This window comes from Microcaecilia unicolor, chromosome 1, assembly GCF_901765095.1.
Source record: "Microcaecilia unicolor chromosome 1, aMicUni1.1, whole genome shotgun sequence".
Taxonomy (NCBI): domain Eukaryota; kingdom Metazoa; phylum Chordata; class Amphibia; order Gymnophiona; family Siphonopidae; genus Microcaecilia; species Microcaecilia unicolor.
In genome coordinates, this window is record NC_044031.1 from 455,662,225 (window position 1) to 455,683,407 (window position 21,183).

At 43.2% G+C, this 21,183-nt stretch overlaps 1 protein-coding gene across 2 annotated transcripts in view; it reads left to right on the forward strand.

Annotated features, from left to right (window-relative positions):
* SMCHD1 (structural maintenance of chromosomes flexible hinge domain containing 1) overlaps positions 1-21,183 on the forward strand; it is a 735,404-nt gene that overhangs the window by 458,035 nt on the left and 256,186 nt on the right. For both annotated transcript variants that reach the window (XM_030213010.1, XM_030213015.1), the window contains exon 32: positions 2,174-2,331. In XM_030213010.1, the coding sequence (XP_030068870.1) occupies positions 2,174-2,331 (158 nt within the window). The remainder of the gene's footprint in view (positions 1-2,173; positions 2,332-21,183) is intronic.

Sequence of the window (21,183 nt, forward strand, 5' to 3'; positions counted from 1 at the left end):
CTCCTCTTTAAAGTTAGGGTGACTCCACCTCAGTTATCAGCCCTCCTGCTCTTGACTCCTTCCTTGTGAGGTTCCCTTGGTAACAGGTTGCAGTTTCCGTATACTTGAGTCACAACCTCCTGGCACCTTTTCTGGGGAACACAATGCTTTACTATCAGGATTCAGCAGGATATGCAAATTAACCACCTCTTAGGAAAGTTTCAGTTCCCTTACCATTCCTTACTCACGTAAGCAGGGAATTCTTCTTTCAGGAAACAGTTTCTCAAATCACTTGTCAACTGAGTCCACTTAATATGAGACCTGGGTCTCAGTTTAGAACTGCCACTTCCCCTGGACAGGACTTTCAGCTCTCACTTTAACTTTACAGTCCTGTCCTCCACCCTATGGCTGTTAGTCCAGTTCTTATTTCATTTCCCCTAATGTTTCTTCACATTAAAGTTCCAGAACAGTATTATCCTCATTATCACAATAGCATGGTAAGTACCTTCTTCTGTCTTAAAGGGATCTTTCTCCTTTGGGGATCAGGCCCTAGGGATTCCAGCCTGACTTTTTCCGCCCTTTCGTTTAGGTGTCCTTCCTTCTCATGCTCCTTTGAAGTCTCCTTTTCTTCCTCCCCAGGCTCCTTTTTCTTCTAGTTTCCTGGAGGTCCCTTTGCCTCCTCCAGCTCTTGCCCTAGGTCTCCTCCTTTTCTCTTCTTGGAGGTTGCTCTTTCTAGGGTGGCTAATAATCCTTCACACCTCTTTCGGGCCCCTCCCCCTGGTTCCAGAAAGGTCCAGGACTAGAACTCTCTCTAACTTTCCATCTCATAAAGGGATAGCCTTCCTTCCCTAGCCATCTAGACCCGGCTTGTCTATTCAAGGGCTGCCTCTAGTGAGGCTTTCTGGTCACTATAGATACCTTTTAGTCTGAGAGCTCCCCCTGGTGGCCTCTTCAGGAAAGGGCAGGTCCTATACTATGAGCACCCCCTAGCTATACCTTCAGGTCGTTACACTGGCATGCCCCTTTGGGGCTCCTTCTAGTGACCAGTTCCTGGCATTTTACAAGCTTTTCACTAGATGAGTGCCCTGTGGTGGCCTCCTCAAGGTAGGGCATGTTCTGTGATTATCACAGTCTGGACTAGTCTGAAGGGACTAAAAGAAAAAAAAAATTAGTAGGCAAGACCTAATTTTTCCTTTTACCATCATCAAATGACACACTTGCCCACTTCTGATTTTATCCTCCCATTACCAGTAGACAATGAGTTCCCGTGCCTTTCTCTTTCCTTGCTCCAAAGCTGAGATTTGATTCTTTTCTCTTTCCTCACCCATTTCCAAAATCCAGTTCCTCATCGTCTGTTTTCTCTTACCCAATTTCTCTACCAATATAAATATTCAAATACACGAGGTCAGAAAACAGCTTTATTTTTGTAAAGCAAATTAAATTTGCTGTATTTAATATTCTATTTTATATAAATGTTCTATCCATTTTCAGAAATTGTGCTGCAAAATCTATCGCTAAAGTGCTTTATGAAACTGAGGATTTGTGATATGATGCTTTTAGTCTTTTGGTTCAGAGTGTTCAACCTGCACCCCAACACCAAAAGCTGTACCTCAGAGTTGAGTTGTAGATGCACAGTATGTGTTTACATTTCCCCCTGATTTGCTAGATAGGCATAGATATTTTAAGAAATTAAAGTATTTGTACTTAGTGATACTCTGGTAGTCTTTCAATCTCATATAGTAAATACAAGGCAAAATGCTGCTACCAGAAACAGATATCAACCCTTTAGTTTGTGCTCCAGTGCAAAATGTTGCAGGGTCCCCAAGGCAGCATGGTGGATCTAAGTAGTTTTTTGGATGCTTTCTTGATACCCACATGAGATGAGTGAACTTCTGCTTTGAAAGAGACTATTAATGTCAAAAGTTAGCAAAGATTAGTTTCATCTGTTGCCCCTGTTTGAGATATTTGTTAAGCCTTTTTTGGAAATGGGGATGAATTGAACAATACAATGAGCATGACTGTACTACAAGCAACAGCATTAATGTTTCAGTCCTTTTTTTCAGACAACATTTAAAAGCTAGTGGAGTGGCTGCACCATTTAGATAACATTTCAACAAACAATCAAAGTAATGTTTTGCATGGATTTTACTATTGAAGGTCCTTCAACCTAACCAACATTGGCAATCCATTTCAGGGGAGAACATGTGTTACAATTTAAAGCCTCCTACAATAAAAGTACACTAGAGACTCCTGTGGTGAAATTGAACATCCTTCCAGATCCTGAGAAGCCTGTGCGTGTGAACGTCAGTTATGATCAAGATGCCATCTTCACAGCAGGTGGTTTTTTCACTGGTAAGTTAAGTAATATTCATGTACAGTGGAACCTCGATATAACGCTACAATTGTGATCCATAAGTCCTAACAAAATATTAAATAAAATTAATTTTTTTTTCTACCTTTGTTGTCTGGGAATTTGGCTGGTCCCAGTCTTTTTTTTTCCATGTTCCATGAGTCAGCCTTACAAATTATTTCCCAGATTGGCCTTTCCATTTTTTCTCTCGCCTCTTGTCTTCTTTCTTTCCTTCTCTACATCTGTTTGGCACTGATCTTGCATTTTATGTCCCCACTATCAAATAGCTGTGTATGCAGCTGCCACATGATCCAGTTCCAAAAGAGAGATTATTCAACCAGTCCTAGTGTTAACTCACATCCCAAATTCATATGGGATTTGCAGTCCCTGGTTCTACCCATCAAAATCTGTGCTGCAGTACGTCCAAAATGACTTAAGAAAATGCACTCGGACCCCTCTACTGTTAGAACAATTTATTTTCTCATTTGCTTTTGTCCTGTTGTCTCTTTTCTGTTTTTTTCTGTTTCTTCTGCCTTTACAGGGTCTTTTGCCCATCTGATTTCTTCTGTCTCCAAGTGCACCAACCTTCTTTCCTCTGCACCACTATTTGTCCTGTCTAGCATCTCCCGTCTGTGTCCCTTATCCCTATCCTACCCCCAAGTACAGCATCTGCGCTTTCTGTGTCCCCATCTCCCCCCTATTTTAGCACAAGCCTACCTGGTCGTCTCATCTCCCCCCCCCCCCCCCCCCTTTTCTAGCATCTGCCATCCAGGTGTCACCATCTCTCCCTTTTTCTAGCATCTGCCATCCAGGTGTCACCATCTCTCCCTTTTTCTAGCATTGCCCTGTGTCCCCATCTTCCCCCTTTTTCCAGCACTATCCCTGTGTTACCATCTTCTCCCTTTTCCAGCATTACCTCTTTGTTCCTATCTAACCCCTTTTTCACCATTGTCCCCATATCTCCATTCCCCCTTCCAGTGGTGCCCCTCTGTGTCCCTATCTGCTCATCCCCTTTTCAGTAGTACCCTCTGTGTCCCTATCCCCCTCCTTTTCAGTAGTGCCCCTGTGTCCCCATTTCTTCATTTTCCATCACTGCCTCTTTGCGTTCCAGTGTCCCTCTCCTCTCCCTGTCCAGTATTGACTCTGTGTCCTTCTCCCTCCCTGTCCAGCATTTACCCTTCTCTCTCCCATGTTAACCTTCTTTCCTGTCTCTTTCAGCGCTCCCCCTCCTCCTTGGGGCCACATATCTCCCTGGCCTGCTCCCACGGTCCATCCTCTGTCAGCTCCAAGGAGGTTTAATAGACAGGAGGCCAAGTGACATCAAAATGTTGAAACCAGTTAGGCCAATCTCACTTTCCCCTTCCCCACGCAGCTGTCATTGCTGTACTCTTAAAACAAAGCAAGCAAACCTATGAGCTGCTACATCCACATTGTCACTCTTTATTGTTTAAAAAAAAATCCTTTATCCTCCACCTTTTAAGACACTGCCTATCCTGCTGGATAGTGATGGCACAAGGAAAGCAAGTTTGGTCCAGTGAAGACTAACTCAAAATAACCTGTTTCTTAGCTGGGCCCTAGTATTACCATCTTAAAAATGCAACCATACCATGCCTCTGTAGCTATGTTCCACTAATGTTAAACAGTTAACTGGTTTTCTTGAAAGGATTATATAAACGTAGGATGCATGACTAGGGGCACAAACATACACTTATTTATTCAATATCACAATTCCTCATGTAGAGCCACAAAACATCTTTTTAGGGCAGATAGTGTTCCTTTTATTATCGACCAGATAGAGATAAGAGTATTCAGTTTTGGCACAATATAAGTCATCACAAGAACAAAATATAAGAAAACGAGTGGACTGAATTAGGGGCTTATAGCCCATTTATGTTTAAACAAAATAGATCTGCATGAAACAAATTATTTATTTTTATTTTGACTTATAAAACTACTTGCCCCTGAAACACGTTCAAAACAGAATAATCCCTTTGTGTATCTAAAACGTAAATGTCTACAAAACAGATGAAGATGTGATTCCATGTGCCCCAATAAAAGGAGAGTTTAATTCTGCTTCCATTTAATTTCAGTATATTCTATCATCTTTATAACACCAGGCTTCCTAAAGCAGATTACAACTGCAGTTAAGATGCACCCATCAGGAAACAGGATAGCCTCACTGAAATCTGGACATCTATATATAAGAACAGTGAAAAAAAATGAACACAAACTATAGAGTTTATAATTTTTATTTATTTATTTATGCATTTGTATCCCACATTTTCCCACCTATTTGCAGGCTCAATGTGGCTTACAAAAACCTGTTATGGCATCGCCATTCCAGGAGATAGATACAGTTGGTGTTATAACAAATTCATGGATGAGGAAAAAGATCTAAACAAAGTTATAGAAAGATAGTTAATAGAATAGGGTGAGGTGTTGGTTTCCCATTGTAGGCATTGTTGAAGAAATGGGTTTTCAGAGATTTACGAAAGCTAGTTATGTCGTTGATCGTTTTCAGATCAGTTGGTAATGCATTCCATAACTGCATGCTCATGTAGGAGAAGCTAGTCGCATGTGTTAGTTTATATTTTAATCCTTTGCAGTTGAGGAAATGTAGATTGAGGAATTTGCGGGCTAATCTGTTAGCATTTCTGGGAGGTAGGTCCACGAGGTCTTGCATGTAGCTCGGGGCGTCTCCATGGATGATTTTGTGGACAATCGTGCAGATCTTAAACGCGATACGTTCTTTAAGTGGGAGCCAGTGCAGTCTTTCTCGTAGGGGTTTCACACTGTCATATTTTGTTTTGCCAAATATGAGTCTGGCTGCGGTATTCTGGGCTGTTTGAAGTTTCTTGATAATTTGTTCTTTGCAACCGGCGTATAGTGCGTTGCAGTAGTCCAAGTGACTCAGCACCATTGATTGTACCAAGTTACGGAAAATGGATCTCGGGAAGAAAGGTTTTACTCGTTTGAGTTTCCACATGGAATGGAACGTTTTTTTCGTTGTATTCTTCACGTGGGTTTCAAGTGTGAGGTTTTGGTCAATGGTGACTCCCAGAATTTTCAGATTGTTTGAGGCTGGAAGAGAAAAGTTTGGTGTGGCAATGGTGGAGAAGTTACTTGTATTGTGTTGTGAAGTGAATATGAGGCATTGTGTTTTTTCTGCATTGAGTTTTAGCTGGAATGCATCAACCCAGGAGTGCATGATTTGGAGACTTTGATCTCATTGGTGATTTCCTTTGGATTGTGTTTGAACGGGATATATATCGTGACATCGTCTGCATATATGTAGGAATTGAGATTATGATTGGCCAGTAGCTTGGCTAAAGGTATCATCATTAGGTTGAAGAGGGTTGGTGAGAGGGGGGATCCTTGGGGAACTCCACATTCCGGAGTCCATGGGGCTGAAATATCCCTGTTCGCGATTACTTGGTATGATCTTGTGTTTAGGAATCCTCTGAACCAGTTGAGAACGTTACCTCCAACTCCAAAGTATTCAAGAATATTTAGTAGTATTCCATGGTTTACCATGTCGAAGGCACTAGACATGTCGAATTGTAGGAGTATGTTATTTCCAGTTGCAATTGTTTGTTTAAATGAGTTCATTAAAGTCACTAGTACAGTTTCAGTGCTATGGTTTGAACGGAATCCTGATTGTGACTCATGTAGAATTGAGTATTTAAGTAGTTCGTAAGTTGTTTCGTCACTATGCCTTCCATGAGTTTGGTTATTAGTGGGATAGATGCTACTGGGCGATAGTTGGTTAGGTCATTTGTATTTTTCCTTGCATCTTTAGGTAGAGGGGTGAGTAGAATGTTTCCTTTGTCATTAGGGAAGAGACTATTTTGTAGCATGTAGTTTTAGGTGCTTCGTAAGGTCTGTTATGAATTGTTGAGGAGCAGATTTTATAAGACTTGATTGGGCAGATGTCTAGTTTGCATTGCGACTTGTCATATCTTCCAAGTGATTGGAAGATACTGTTGCTCAATAGTATGTCAAAATTGGTCCATGATCGGTCTGCTGGGGATTCCCCGGGTATTGGGTCGAGACATTCAAGAAGATTTATGTAGTCGGTTGTGTTGATTGGTATCATGAGTCATAGCTTTATGATTTTCTCTTTGAAGTAGTTTGTACGATTGGTTACTGATGGAGTGTCTGTGTTGTTAGTAGTAACCGGTGTGGTATCTAGTAGTTTGTTTACGAGTAGGAAGAGTTTATATGTATCTCTGTAGTTTGGTCCGATTTTAGTTTTTACCAGCTACAATCAATTTTTAAGCTGTTTTAGTGATATTCAAGTGTTACTTCTTTTCTCCTCCACCTTTTAAGATGGAGCAACAATAAAGAATGACAAGATGGATGCAGCACCTCATAAGTTTGCTTGCTTTGTTTTGAGTGAACTGAAATGACAGCTGCGCGGGGGAGGAGGGGGTGGAAAGTGGAAACAGATTACAAATTGGCTTCCTTACCTTGCTTACAGTGGACTAGAGAGGTTCACTTCCACTCTGGTCTTGGGCAGCACTTTCTCCCTTCTCCATCCCCTCCCGAGTTTTGCATTTCTCCCTCTTCTGCCCACTCTCCCCGTCCGCGTGGTCTGGTAATTTTTACTGCCCTGAAGCACCGTTCTCCCTCCAGCACCAGCGATTCCCATGGTCAGCCTTCTGCCAGCATGCGCCGTCGGGGCCTCTCCTTAGGCACGCATCCCACCTTTGCGGAAAACAGGAAGTTGCAGAGTAGGTGGGACGTGCCTGAGGAGAGGCCCCGACGACGCACACTGGCACAAGGCTGGCTGTGGGAATCGATGGTGCTGGAGGGAGAACGGTGCTTCAGGGCAGTAAAAGTGAGCAGACCATGCGGACAAGGAGAACGGTCAGAAGAGGCAGGAAAAGATTGGGGCCTCGCTTGGGACAGGGCAGAAAAAAATATTAGCAAGAGGCGCATAGGCGCCATTTTTTTCTGCAAACCTGTTTGGGGGAGAGACTGCTCCCCCTGCGCCCCCCTAGCTACGCCACTGACACGAACATAGGAGCCAACGTTTCAAAATTATTGGGGGTGCTAAGCCCAGTGGAAATATCCCCTCTCTGGACACATTCAATGAATATTCTCTATATTGGGGGTGCTCAAGCACCCACAGAGTCGGCTCCAGTGGACATGAATGCAACATTTGGGAGCAGGGCATCAAGAACAATCACATGGCCAGTGTGGGTCGTTCAGATCCCCTCAGAATGCAACGTGTATCCAGCCTGTCTCCAAGAATCAAGGTCTAATTAGACACCTCCTCTTGTGCTTGGTTGACACTCTGTAAGGGAGGCAAAGGAGACATCAATACTAGGTACAGGAAGACAAGAGTGTGTTGTTCCCCTTAAAGCAGCTGCCCTAGCAACATGGTCAGCTAAAGAATTCCCCTGACATACTTCATTATGGGCTTTAGAATGGCTCTCACATTTTTAACAATAGCAATTTCCTTTCCATCCATAATAAATTTCAATAAGGCAGAAACATAGGGGACAGTATGAATTGGTTTCCCTAAAGATGTTAAAGGTGATCAATAGAAATAAAACAAAATAAAACATGGAAAAGAAAATAAGATGATACCTTTTTTATTGGACATAACTTAATACATTTCTTGATTAGCTTTCGAAGGTAGCCCTTCATCAGATCGGAAATAAGCAAATGTTGGTAGATGACAGTATATATAAGTAAAACATCAAAGCATTTCAGTGACAGTCTAACAGGATGAAGGTGGATAGGTGAGAGACAGGAAGAGTCGGGTGGATGAGGGACAGGGAGATATGCATAGAGATAGGAGGGTGACAAAGCAGTACAATTTTATCTCTCTATATAAAACGCACCTCTAACGTTCTGAAGCCTCCACAAGTCCCAACATTCCAAATGCATGGTGATGAAACCCAGAATACGCCCAGGAGTGTTTGCCCCGCCCACCACGTCAAACGTCATGACATCGAGGGCGGACCAATGACAACCAATCACATCGCGAACACGTTACTAAGCGACGGCACGTGACGAACGAAGCATCGCGGAACAAAGAAAACCAGCAGCACACAGTTGCTACGCAACGACAACAGCAACGCTACAAGGACCAATCACACAACAAGGCTACCGAACAAGGGAGCAGAAGGAAGAACACAAACCGGGAACTTCAAAAACAAGGAGACAACGAAACTCACTGGAATCCGATGCAAATTTGGAAAACCATGCTTAAGATCACGGTATGTGCTTTCCCCAGACAAAACGCCCTACCAAAACAAAAAAAAAGCTATTCATCAACGGAAGTACAAAAATCCGACTGCTAAGAAGTAGCATACAACAAAAACCAACGGAAAACAAACACTGCAGTCAATAATACGTCCTTAGCTTTCACATTGTGGGAAGAAATGCACCATATAGATCTCTGCTCTCCACACAAACAACGGACACAGAGGGCATAGGAAGGAAAGAAAAAACCAGCACATACACACTCACTCACACTCTTACCTGGCTATAATGAGCAAATGACCTGCCACTATCACAGGGACTGCTAGCATCTCTCTCTCTCTCTCTCTCTCTCTCTCTCTCTCTCTCTCTCTCACACACACACACACAGGACACAAAGGGAATGGAAGACAAGGAAAGAATTGTTGGGTATGGAGGGGGCGGCAGGAGAGATAAGGCAAGAACTGCCACAAAAGTTTTTTGCTGTGCTATGTGCAATTATAATGCAGACTCTTCATTTTGACCCTACCCTTTCACACAGACGCACAGACACACACTTACACTGTCTGTAAATCACACACACACGCACCCACACACATATACACACTCTCTCACACAGACACACAAACACGCATCAAATGGTTCAGCTGCCCTATGTACAATTTTACTGCTGACTCTTCATTTTCACACTACCCTTGCACACTCTCTTTCACACACAGACACACATACATATACACACTCTCACTCTCTCTAAAACCTTGCTAGCGCCGTTTCATTTGTTTACGAAATGGGCCTTTTTTACTAGTGGTTTATAATGGGCTAGAAAACCCAGATCTTTGTTAAGTCCTGTCTGGTGAGTGTCAAAATATTTAATCATTCTGACTTCAAAGGTCTTACGTTCCTGTATTGTTTTAAAGTTCCCTTTCAGGATTCTTACCATAAAATCACTGGTACAGTGTTCTGGTTTTGTAAAGTGCTGCCCCACAGAGGTGACATCCTGATTGGTACTAGCATTTTTCATATGGTGTCTATGTAAATTAAATCTCTTCTTTAGCATCTGACTTGTTTCTCCAATGTAGCAGCCTTCATTGCATTTTTTTACACTGAATGATATATACCACATTGGAAGATGAGCACGTGAAACATTCTTTAATGTTGAATATTTTTCCTTTGTGAATGACCGTGGGGTCCAGTGAATTGTTTTGGCATAGTTTGCAGCTGGATATATTGCAAGGATGTGTGCCATTCTCTTCTTTTTGAGTCTGTGTTGGGAGCTTGCTTCTAATTAGCTGGTGTTTTAAGTTGGGTGGCTGTCGGAAGGCCTTCACTGGTGGGGATGGGAATATCACTTTCAGTAATTCATCCTTCTGGGATAGAGGCTGTAAATCTTTTATGATTTTTCTTAATTCTTTCAGCTCTGAGTTGTATGTCACTGTAAGGGGGATTCTGTCTGTGGCTTTCTTTTCCTTGTTCTGGGTGTTTTGGGGGAGCAGGCAATATTCTTGGAGATTTTGGGGTTGTAACCTTTCTGTTCGAAGGATGCAGCCAGGATTCTATGTTGCCTGTCTCTGTCCACTGGGTCAGAGCAGATACAGTGGTACCTTGTGGCTTGGCTGTAAATAATGGATCTTTTTGTATGTGAAGGGTGGAAGCTGGAGTTGTGGAGGTAGCTGCATTTGTCTGTGGGTTTCTTGTATATGGATGTTTGTATATAGCCATCGCTGATTGAGATTGTGGTGTGCAAAAAATTGACTTTTTCTGGGGCGTAGTCAATTTTGAATCTGATTGTAGGATGGTATGTATTGAAGGAATTGTAAAATTGTTTCAGAGTTTCTTCCCCCTCAGGCCAAATCATAAAAATGTCATCGATGTACCGGTAGTATTTTAGGGGTTTGGTCTGGTATGTATTTAGAAACTAGTAAAAAAGGCCCGTTTCCGAAACCAATGAAACGGGCGCTAGCATGTGGGGGGTTTTTTTGTGTGTGTGTGTATGTGTCACAGAGTTATTTTGTGTGTGTGTGAGGGTGCGGTGTGTGTGCAGGTTGTTGATGTGTGTCTTTTTTTGTTTTGTTTTGTTTTGTTTTGTTTTTTGCTTGGGGGTTGGGGGCTGTGCTGTGCTGGCAAAGTGGGTTGGATTGGTGTGTGCCTTTGAGGGTGTGTTTCTGTTGTATTGTGTGTGTGTGGTTATGTCTGTCAAGGAGGTTTGTGGAGGGGGGTCTTTCTGTTGGTGAAATGTAAATGTGGTTGTAGGGGGGTCAGCCTTTGTTGAGTGTTGTTTTTTTTGTTTCATGTTTTTTTTTTTTTTGTGTTGTGCTGAGGCAGCAGTGTTGTTTTAGATGGGCGGAAGGTTGAGGAGCACGTTCTTTGTCTGTCGGTATTTTTTGGCCGTTTCAGGGCTGCTGTAGGGGAATGCTGGAAGAGTAATGTGCTGTTGTAAGCAGCGCCATCTTTTTCCATTGGGCTGGGGTTCTGGGCATCCTGGAGGTGGGTGACGGCTTGCTTGAGGACGGGGATGGTTGTTTTAAGTTGGCGGAAGGGAGGAGAGCACGGTCTCAGGCCGTCGGGGGGTGATCCGGTATGTTCGGTCCATTTCAGGCCGGCTGCAGGGGATTGCTGGAACATTTATGCGCTGCAGGAATCAGCGCCGTCTTTTTCCGGGTGCTCGGGGAATCACCGAGGTGGGAGACAGCTTGCCTGAGGCTGGGGATGGTTGGGCACGTCCTTGGCCGCTTCGGCAAAAGGGGAAGAGGAAGGGGGTGGGGAGTTACCTGCAGCCGCCTGAGAAACCATGTATTCTTTGTTTGTTTTGTATTATTAGTTTGCATTTCTGTTGAAGAAAGAGTGGATGCCTTTCGAATGATGGAGGTGGTGGGTTGGTGTGCGGTTGTTTCGTTAGTTTGGCAGCCAGTCTCCAGCAATTCCTAGGCAGGGAAGGAGTAGGGAAACACGCTCCGCGTGTTTCCCTACTCCTCCCCCTTCCTTGGTCGCTGTTTGCTGCTGGCTGGGTCGCGGGTAATCCTTCCGGCTCGGCCGCAGCTTGTTCTGTTCGCCCTCTGGCACTCTTCAGTACTGGCATTAGGCATTTAAAAATTTCCCCCCCCTCTCCCCCGGTCTATTTTTGCACATACCCACAGCAGGAATATTCTTCTCTCGTTCCAATGGTGGTTCTGTGCTCTCCGTGCTGCACAGATAATGAGCCATTCTGCTGGGGAATGCTCCTCCCTTATTGTCACGTAGTTTCCTCTGATTGGTCCGTCTTATGTTGCCTAGTGTTGCCTGGGAATGGTGTTGTGATGGTCCTTTGTGTTTCAGAATGTTGAGGGTGTTTTTTTCTGATTGGTCCGTCATGCGAGGGCGGGGCAGAGAGACATGGTCAGTGTTCTGGCTTCACCACCATGAATCCATGAACCCTTCAGTGAGTGACTGCGTGACTTCAGAACGTTGTCTTCAGAACGTTGAGGGTGAGTTTTATTATAGTAGATGTCTCTTCCAGTTCAGCCATAAAGAGGTTGGCATATTGGGGTGCTGTCCTAGTGCCCATTGCAGTACCCATTACTTGTTGATAGATAAGCGGAAATAGTTGCGAGTTAAAATAAATTTGATTAATTTTGTAATAGTGTCTGGTGAGTATTGATGGTCCAGTGTGGACGTTTTTAGGAGCTTCTCACATGCAGCTATGCCATCCGCATGGGGAATGTTGCTGTATAGTGATTCTACATCCATCGTGACTAGAAGGGTACTTGGTGGTAATTGCTTGATATTTTTCAATTTATTCAGAAAGTCTGTGGTGTCTTGTATGAAGCTGTTTGTTTTGTGCATGAGAGGTTTCCGAATCCCCGCTATGAGTCCAGATATTTCCTCCGTGAGTGTGCCAATACCCTATATGATTGGTCTGCCAGGGTTTCCAGGTTTGTGGATTTTGGATAGCATGTAGAATGTGCCCACAGAAGGCTGGTTTGGTATGAGTTTCTTCAGATGTGGCTGTACTTGTTTAGGAAATGTTCTGATAAGGTCTTTCAGCTGCTTTGTATAATCCTGTGTGGGATTCTCAGTTAGTTTCCTGTAGTATGTATTGTCTGAGAGCTGTCTGTGCCCTTCTTCAATGTATTTTTGTGTGACCATAATCACCGCTGAGCTTCCTTTGCGGGTTTGATGATAATGCGTTGGTTATTTTGTAGAGTTCTTATGGCCGCTCTTTCTGGTGGAGTAAGATTGTACAGAATTTTCTTTTGTTTGCTGGAAAGTTGTGATTTTACCCTATGTCTGAAGCTTTCTATGTAGTTGTCCAGCTTGTTGTTTTGTCCATCCTGTAGGGTGAAATAAGTGTTCTTTTGTTTAAAACTGTATTTCGGCCTATTGGGAGTACCTTTGTTGTGAAAATGTGCCTTCAGGAGCAGTTTTCTAAAGAATTCTTCCAGGTCTGAGTATAATTGAATTTCATCCAGCTTGCTGGATGGGCAGAATGAAAGTCCTTGGGAGAGTACAGAGACTCATGCTGAGATAATTTATTTATTACATTTGTATCCCACACTTTAATTGATAGTTCGAGAGGTTTACTATCCCCATTTGATCTGTATCTCCAATAGTGTGATCAGTGGTTTGTCTGTAGGGTCTCTGCAGACTTTCCTGATCTCTTGGTTTGTTTGGGCTCCGATTTTCACATACCTCAGATGGATTGGAAAGTGTATCCAAGTTGTCTGGCAATGTTAGTTCTGCAGTGATGTTTTCTAGCCCATTATAAACCATAAAATTGTACTGCTTTGTCACCTTCCTATCTCCATACATATCTCCCTGTCTCTCACCTATCCACCCTCATCCTGTTAGACTGTCACTGAAATGCTTTGATGTTTCACTTCTATATACTGTCATCTATCAACATTTGCTTATTTCCGATCTGACGAAGAAGGGCTACCTTCGAAAGCTAATCAAGAAATGTATTATGTCCAATTAAAAAATATATCTTATTTTCTTTTCCATGTTTTATTTTGTTTTATTTCTATTGGTTACCTTTAAAAGTGGACTAACACGGCTACCACACCTCCTTCCTAAAGATGTTAAGAATCCCCAATTTTCCCAAGTCCTGACTAACTCCAAATGCATAACAACTGTACATATATATGGTAACAGAACTATCAGTATCAATTTCACAAATACGAGTTAAGGGAAATGGGACTTGCTATACCGCCTTTCTGAGGTTTTTGCAACTACATTCAAAGCTGTTTACATATATTCAGGTACTTATTTTTGTACTAGGGGCAATGGAGGGTTAAGTGACTTGGCCAGAGTCACAATGAGCTGCAGTGGGAATCGAACTCAGTTCCCCAGGATCAAAGTCCACTGCAGTAACCACTAGGCTACTCCTCCAACAAGTTCGGCAATTTGAGCACTATGAACATCTGGTAATGGATCACTTTCAACTAAGTCTGTACATAAGTACATAAGTAATGCCACACTGGGAAAAGACCAAGAGTCCATCAAGCCCAGCATCCTGTCCACAACAGCGGCCAATCCAGGCCAAGGGCACCTGGCAAGCTTCCCAAACGTACAAACATTCTATACATGTTATTCCTGGAATTGTGGATTTTTCCCAAGTCCATTTAGTAGCAGTTTATGGACTTGTCCTTTAGGAAACCGTCTAACCCCCTTTTAAACTCTGCCAAGCTAACCGCCTTCACCATGTTCTCCGGCAACGAATTCCAGAGTTTAATTATGCGTTGGGTGAAGAAAAATTTTCTCCGATTTGTTTTAAATTTACTACACTGTAGTTTCATCGCATGCCCCCTAGTCCTAGTATTTTTGGAAAGCGTGAACAGACGCTTCACATCCACCTGTTCCACTCCACTCATTATTTTATATACCTCTATCATGTCTCCTCTCAGCCGTCTCTTCTCCAAGCTGAATAGCCCTAGCCTCCTTAGTCTTTCTTCATAGGGAAGTTGTCCCATCCCCGCTATCATTTTAGTCGCCCTTCGCTGCACCTTTTCCAATTTCATTATATCTTTCTTGAGATGCGGTGACCAGAATTGAACACAGTACTCAAGGTGCAGTCGCACCATGCAGCGATGTAATGGCATTATAACATCCTCACACCTGTTTTCCATACCTTTCCTAATAATACCCAACATTCTATTCGCTTTCCGAGCCGCAGCAGCACACTGAGCAGAAGGTTTCAGCGTATTATCGACGACGACACCCAGATCCCTTTCTTGGTCCGTAACTCCTAATGTGTAACCTTGCATTACGTAGCTATAATTCGGGTTCTTTTTTCCCACATGCATCACCTTGCACTTGCTCACATTAAACGCCATCTGCCATTTAGCTGCCCAGTCTCCCAGTCTCATAAGGTCTGAAAGGGTACAAACAACATATCCAGCCCTTAGTTACCCCTGGCTGTCTCTGAGACAAGAGCCATCCACAAGGAACTTAGTCTGAATTATGCAAAAGAGTCTTTCAAGTGGGGATGAGGTTTGGTATTTATTTTGTAAACAATATAAAGGAGTTCTTCCTAGGTAACAATTTACATTCAGCCTTTGCAGTGGTGTTATGCCCAGAAAACAGTTGTTTGTTTTAGCTAAATTTACCACAGTTGCCCATTGTTTCAAATAATGCAAATTCGTATATCAATACAATTGGAAACAGAGTAAAGGCAAACAAAACTTTACTCAGTAGTAATCTAATACAGGAAAGTATCATGTTTTCTCCTCTCTTCTTCCAGTAAGGCAATGAAACCTAAGGATACCTGCTAATGAAACATTAATAACAATATGCACAAATCAGTATAGACATGATCATTAGTCTGGACTACTTATAAATTAAATACTCTCTACCTAGGCCAATAAAAACTAAGTGGTTAGAAACCTACAAATGTACAGAAACACAGTGCCAGTAATCTTATTAACATAATTATATTACATTGTATAACACAACAAATGTGCCCCTACTAATGTACGCCCCCCTCCTCTGCTGGAGCCAAAGAGCCATTTTTTAATGAAAATATTTATTCTACGTTTTATTTAAATCATCATTAATAAATAGGAACAGCACTTAAAATCAGACTAGGGTTTAAAACTGAACTGCCACTTCAGCAATCATGATAATCCCATAAAACTAGTGTAGGAAATGTCTTGGTATATAAAAGAGCACTGTCTCATAGGAAGTTCACTACTAGACATCATTGAGAGTCAAATGAATTTTCACAGCACAAAGGAAAGTGCATTGTATAACCAAAGTGACAGCTACAGTATCTTCAGCTGCTATAACAAAAATTCAGTGCGGTGAAAGCAGTCTCTTCAACAAAACAGTCTCGACCATGGATAGTCGTTCTCTTGGCCACAACTTAGTAAAGGGGAAAGACAAGCTATGGTAAATGTTCTTTTCATTCAGTATAATAGTTCCTAGAGCCCATTATCCTCTTAAGGCGCTAAAGGTTTATTGTTCTCAAACAGAAGTGAAGTTTCTGTCACTAATCTTTAGACTGACAGTAAAAAAACAAAAACAACCCAGAATATTTCTTAGCTGCATTCCCATTCCTGCAGTACATCGTTTTCACTTTGTAATTAGAGGTGTGGGGGGGGGGGGGGGGGGGGGGGCTGAAAAACAGGCTCACTTCCAGGTTATTCTGTCTTGGAGTTTTTTTTTCTCTCTTTCTTCTCTAGTGTCAGAACTGACCCAGAGACTATACAGGTCCTCAGAGGTACACCGTAAAAATACCCTGATCTCCCCACAGTCAGTCTGACAGTTGCGGTGCAATCTAAACTTGGCTGTTTGTCTTGGGGGGGGGGGGGGGGGTCCATTCACGGTTGTGTGGCTTCAGTGGTCTTGTTCAAAAAAAAAAACATCTTAAGGCAAGGGTTAGCAATTGAGCACATCCTACAGTCATTTAGTCTGCTTATAAACTAGGTTTACCAGTTCCACAAGACCTTATCTATAAAGCATCTTAGATTGTAAACACTTTAGGACAAGGACTCTGCCAAATATTTCACCCTTTCTTTCTGCCTCACAATCTGCCCACATTGCCCAATATCTCCCTGCTGCCTGGAATCCCCTTTTCCCCCAAAACTGATATTTAATAATCACTAGTTCCGGATTGTCTTACCAGCCAAGCTCTCTTAGCCCCTCTTAGAAGAGCTCTGCCTCAGCAGAGATGGGCCTTAATTCTTCCAACAGCAAAGGATCGGCAAGCAGCTTCAGTGCAGCCAGTTCCTTCATATGGCCCTGTTCAGCTGCTAATTGGCACCGAAAAGTTGCAGCATACAAGCTACAGAATTTAGTTGTAGAGGTGTTGCCCACATAACTCTCTCAAATACTTTACCTGCTCCTGTTTCCATCCCCCTCCCTCATCAAACTGGCACCTCCAGAGTTTCTAAATTTCTCCAGACACATCCCACCCCTCTAAATATCTCATAGGTTAGCAGGAGAGAGGTTTCAAGTTCTCAACCTCTGCTGAGGAAAAGCTACACCAGCACATGTTCAGAATTCACAAATGCCCCCTTTCATCCTCTGGTCTACCCTTCCCTTTCCCAGTTCAGCTATGGTTCAAATAGCTTTTATTTTCTCCTACCCTATACTTAGGTGATGCATAGCACACATTGTTTTTTTAAAGTTAATAGTGCCTTTGCACCAGTGTGTCTCCATCCTTATGAGAGGGGGCAGCACAACAAGCTGGTCAACTCTTTAGCACAGTGGGTTGCACTTGATTTTCCTGCACCAATCCTGTTTTCCAGTGCAGGAAGCATGGTAAAATCAACTCGCTAAAGAGTAGCACAATGGTCATCCAAAATGCATGCAGATCACTTTCTGTGGAGGAGGGATGCTGTGGGTGGGGGGTAGGGGGAATGTGGTTCCACACGGTTTATATGTGTATAGCAGTATTTCTGGGACTATAGTCTGCAATCTTAAAGTTTTGCTATGGTGTTCTTGCATTGTATCATTGAAAAATTGTAATAAAGTGGATTGTTCTGTAAAATTGCTTCCTGATGTAGAAAACTATGGCAAAATCTAGTGCAGGTTTTTGCTTCTTTCTAAAGCTGAATCTTTATGCGAGCTTAAAGAAGCAGCGCAGGAGCCAAGGATGATCTGAGTTGAAGTACAACACTTCATCTCAGATCACTGTTCCCCCAGCAAAAGCCTCCTTGGGATCCCCATTCTGACCCCAGAAACATCCCTGTCCACCTTTAAGATGGGAGGCAGGTGTATTCAGATATATGAATACATATGAATATATGTGAATATATCTCATGTACATTTATTGTGGTAATCCTGACACCTTAACTGGCTAGGTTTGCCTCCTGGAGAGGGCTAGGAAGCACTGGTCAAGACAAAATGTGCCGTAAGCAACTTGGTGTCATACCTGTTGTATTAGAGTTATATGGCACAGAAATGGGAATAGTTTCAGGGTGCAGAAAGTCTGGAATGTCATCAAAACAAATTTGCAAACTAAAAAATAGAACAAAGAAAGCTGAAAGAAAAAAAAAAAATTTTTATTAAATTATGCAAAACTTCTGAAGTTGTGGAAAGGACTGCATTTCTAAATTGGTAGAATTTTTTTCCTCTTTTTTTTGGAGGGGGGGTGGGGGGGTGAGGGTTGAATTTTCTAGTATCCTTGGTTAATTTCTCATTTCTTCTACTTGAATGAGATAATTCTAACAACCAGACATTACACGTTAAATATGGTAAGTACTATAATTATATTATAATTATTCAAATCAACAGCTCACGTTTTTATTGTACATTTTAGGAAATTTTGGTTTTCTTTTTTTCTGTGAGGGCAAGTGATCAGCTAAGTCTCACATATGGGTGACGTCATCTACTGCACTTGGTGTGGAAACGCTGCTCAGCATACTGTTTCAAGAGCTCAAAGCAGCACTACCACTGCGCATTCGTGGGTGCCTTCTTACCTGACTTGCGAGCAAGGGACCAATTAGTGTTTTTTTATCTGCAGAAAAGGGAAGATGTGTCTTTTGTGGCTCCTCCTGGCATCATTTTTTCTTCAACTGTTCTGGTGCCTTCCCTTGTGGGTTGTAGCGACTATTTTTGCTTCTGTTCCTTTTTGGGATTTGTTTCCTTTTTCCCCTTGGCTTTAAGCACTGTGCTTGGTGCAGTCGGACCATCTCTGGGGCTGACACCCATTCGTGGTATAACCAGTGTTTGGGCCAGACCATAATTCTTCTAACTATATTCTTTGTGCATGCAAAAAAGAACACAAATTGGGAGAATGCCAAGAAGCTCAAATATCGATCACCCTCAACACGAAGTGCCAGGAGTACCAGGTCACAGAGATTCGATATCCGAGAAGCGTCAGCACAGGGAGGAGCCCTCCCCTTCTATTCAAGATTCATATCAGATTCAGAGTTCACCTGGATTTGATAAGCCACTGTTGCTTCATATTCTCTGGTGGAGAAATCCGTGCTCAAATGGGCCAGAAGTTCCAGAGACTTTGCTTTGGTGCCCACAGGCATAGAAGCTCAAAGCCTGGACTCATCTGAGCATAAGATGTATCTGGCCTTCATGCTCATGTCCTGTATCCAATCATACGAGCTCTACATGAGCCCTTACTTGAGGTTCTTATTGTATGGTATGACTGATTTGGCATATATTCTCCCTTCTGAGCAGGCCAAATCTCTTCACCAGCTGGCCAAGCAGCAGAAGGCTTGTTGCCAGTTCCTGGCCAGGGGCACATATTTATTTATTTTGGTACATTTATACCCCACATTATCCCACAAGAGCGGGCTCAATGTGGCTTACAAATTTTACAAATGGTTACAATTCAAGGATGGAATGGATACAACAAATTCAAAGGGACGTAAGTACATGTTGATAAGCTAGGGGATATGATACCTTTGTTGCATCCAGGATCTCTGCACAAAATATAGTAATGTGCAGACTCATGGCTGCGTGTCTCTGACCTGGACCCAGCGGTCCAGCAGTGGATGCCACTTGCTATGGAGAGAAGGTGGAGGGAGGAGGTTGCAGACCTCATAAAGAAACACACTGATACCATCGACACTCTCTCCCAGCGGGTGCCTTCTGCACCCTCTTCTAGGAGGTTTTTGGGCAAGACGAAGAGAGATCCCTATTATTCTTAAAGGTGTAGGTACACTCCTTCTCGCCCCACTCAGCAAGTTGAACCCCTGCACGATCGTTTTTGTCAACAGCGTGTGCAAAAGACCCAGCCGGCTCCCCGGTTAAAACAAGGGGTGAGTTTTTGACTGGCCGCAACAGTGCATGGCCGCAGTAAAAGTAAATGTAATGGCTTTCTGGTGGGAGAGAGGCTAAGTTTTTTTCCAAGAAATGTGGCCCTTGTAACCTCCGACCGATGGGTTCTTTAAACAGTCCATCTCAGTTACACTCTGCATTGGTGGAGACGACCAGATTGCCCCCCAAGAGAAACTTTCATGCATTCGAACCCATTCCACCAGGGGAAGACGGGAAGGGATTCTATTCCAGGTACTTCCATGTGCCAGAGAAAACCAGAGGGGGATGTGTCCCATCCTAGACCTGAGGGCCCTGAACAAATTCCCGTCAAAGAAAAGTTAGGATGGTTTCCCTGGGCAAGCTTCTCCCAGTGATTCAGGAACAACATTGGCTATGCTCTCTGGACTTAAAGGAAGCCTTCACACATATCCAAATACTTTCAGGCCACAGGAGGTATCTCTGATTTCGGGTGGGAACACATCACGTCCACTACCATTCTCTGCCATTTGGCCTTGCATCAGTTCCCAGGGTTTTCACCAAATGTCTAACAGTAGATGCAACATTGCAATGCAGACTTGGAGGTCCATGTGTTTCCCTACCTGGACGATGGTGAAGAGCACATCAAAGGAGTTTATGCAGAGAACTGTTCAGGTGCTGGAGCTACTAGGGTTCATTTTAAACTATCCCAAGACCTGTCTTTCCCATTTCAACAAACAAAGTTCATTGGAGCCCTGGTAGACACAAGGCAGGCGTGAGCTTTTCTCCCTGTGCTGTGAGCAGACACTCTAGTTGCTCAGGTCACTCAGTTTCACATCAGCCAGCAGGTCACGGCTCAGCAGATGTCGAAATTTTTAGGCCACATGACCTCCACTGTGCATGTCACTCCCTTGGCTTCACACTTAAGGTGCCTGGTCAGTTCAGGAGACGAATCTCCACATCAACCTTCTGGAGCTCTGGGCAATCTAGAACGCTCTGAAGGTTTTCAGAGATTGGCTATTCAACCAAATTGTACTTATTCAAACAGATAATCAGCTTACAGTGTATTACACCAACAAGCAGGGGGGGTACAGGATCATACCCTCTGTGTCAGGAGACTCTCCTGATGTGGCAGTGGGCTGTCAGGAATGGGATAGTACTCAGAGCCACATATCTGACGAGAAAGTCCAACAGCTTGACAGACAGACTGAGCAGAGTTATGCCAACACACGAGTAGTCACTTAGCATGGGCTTTGCCCGCAAGATTTTTGGAGAGAGGGGCAACCCTTCTGTGGATATTTTTGCCACCCCTTACAACCACAGAGTTCCTCAGTGTTGCTCTAGGCTCAGAGCACACAACTGACTAGCGTCATATTCCTTCCTCCTACATTGGGGGAGTGGTCTTCTGTATGCATATCTTCCATTCCTCTCATGGGGAAGACTTTGCTGAAACTCTGACAAGACTGGGGAAC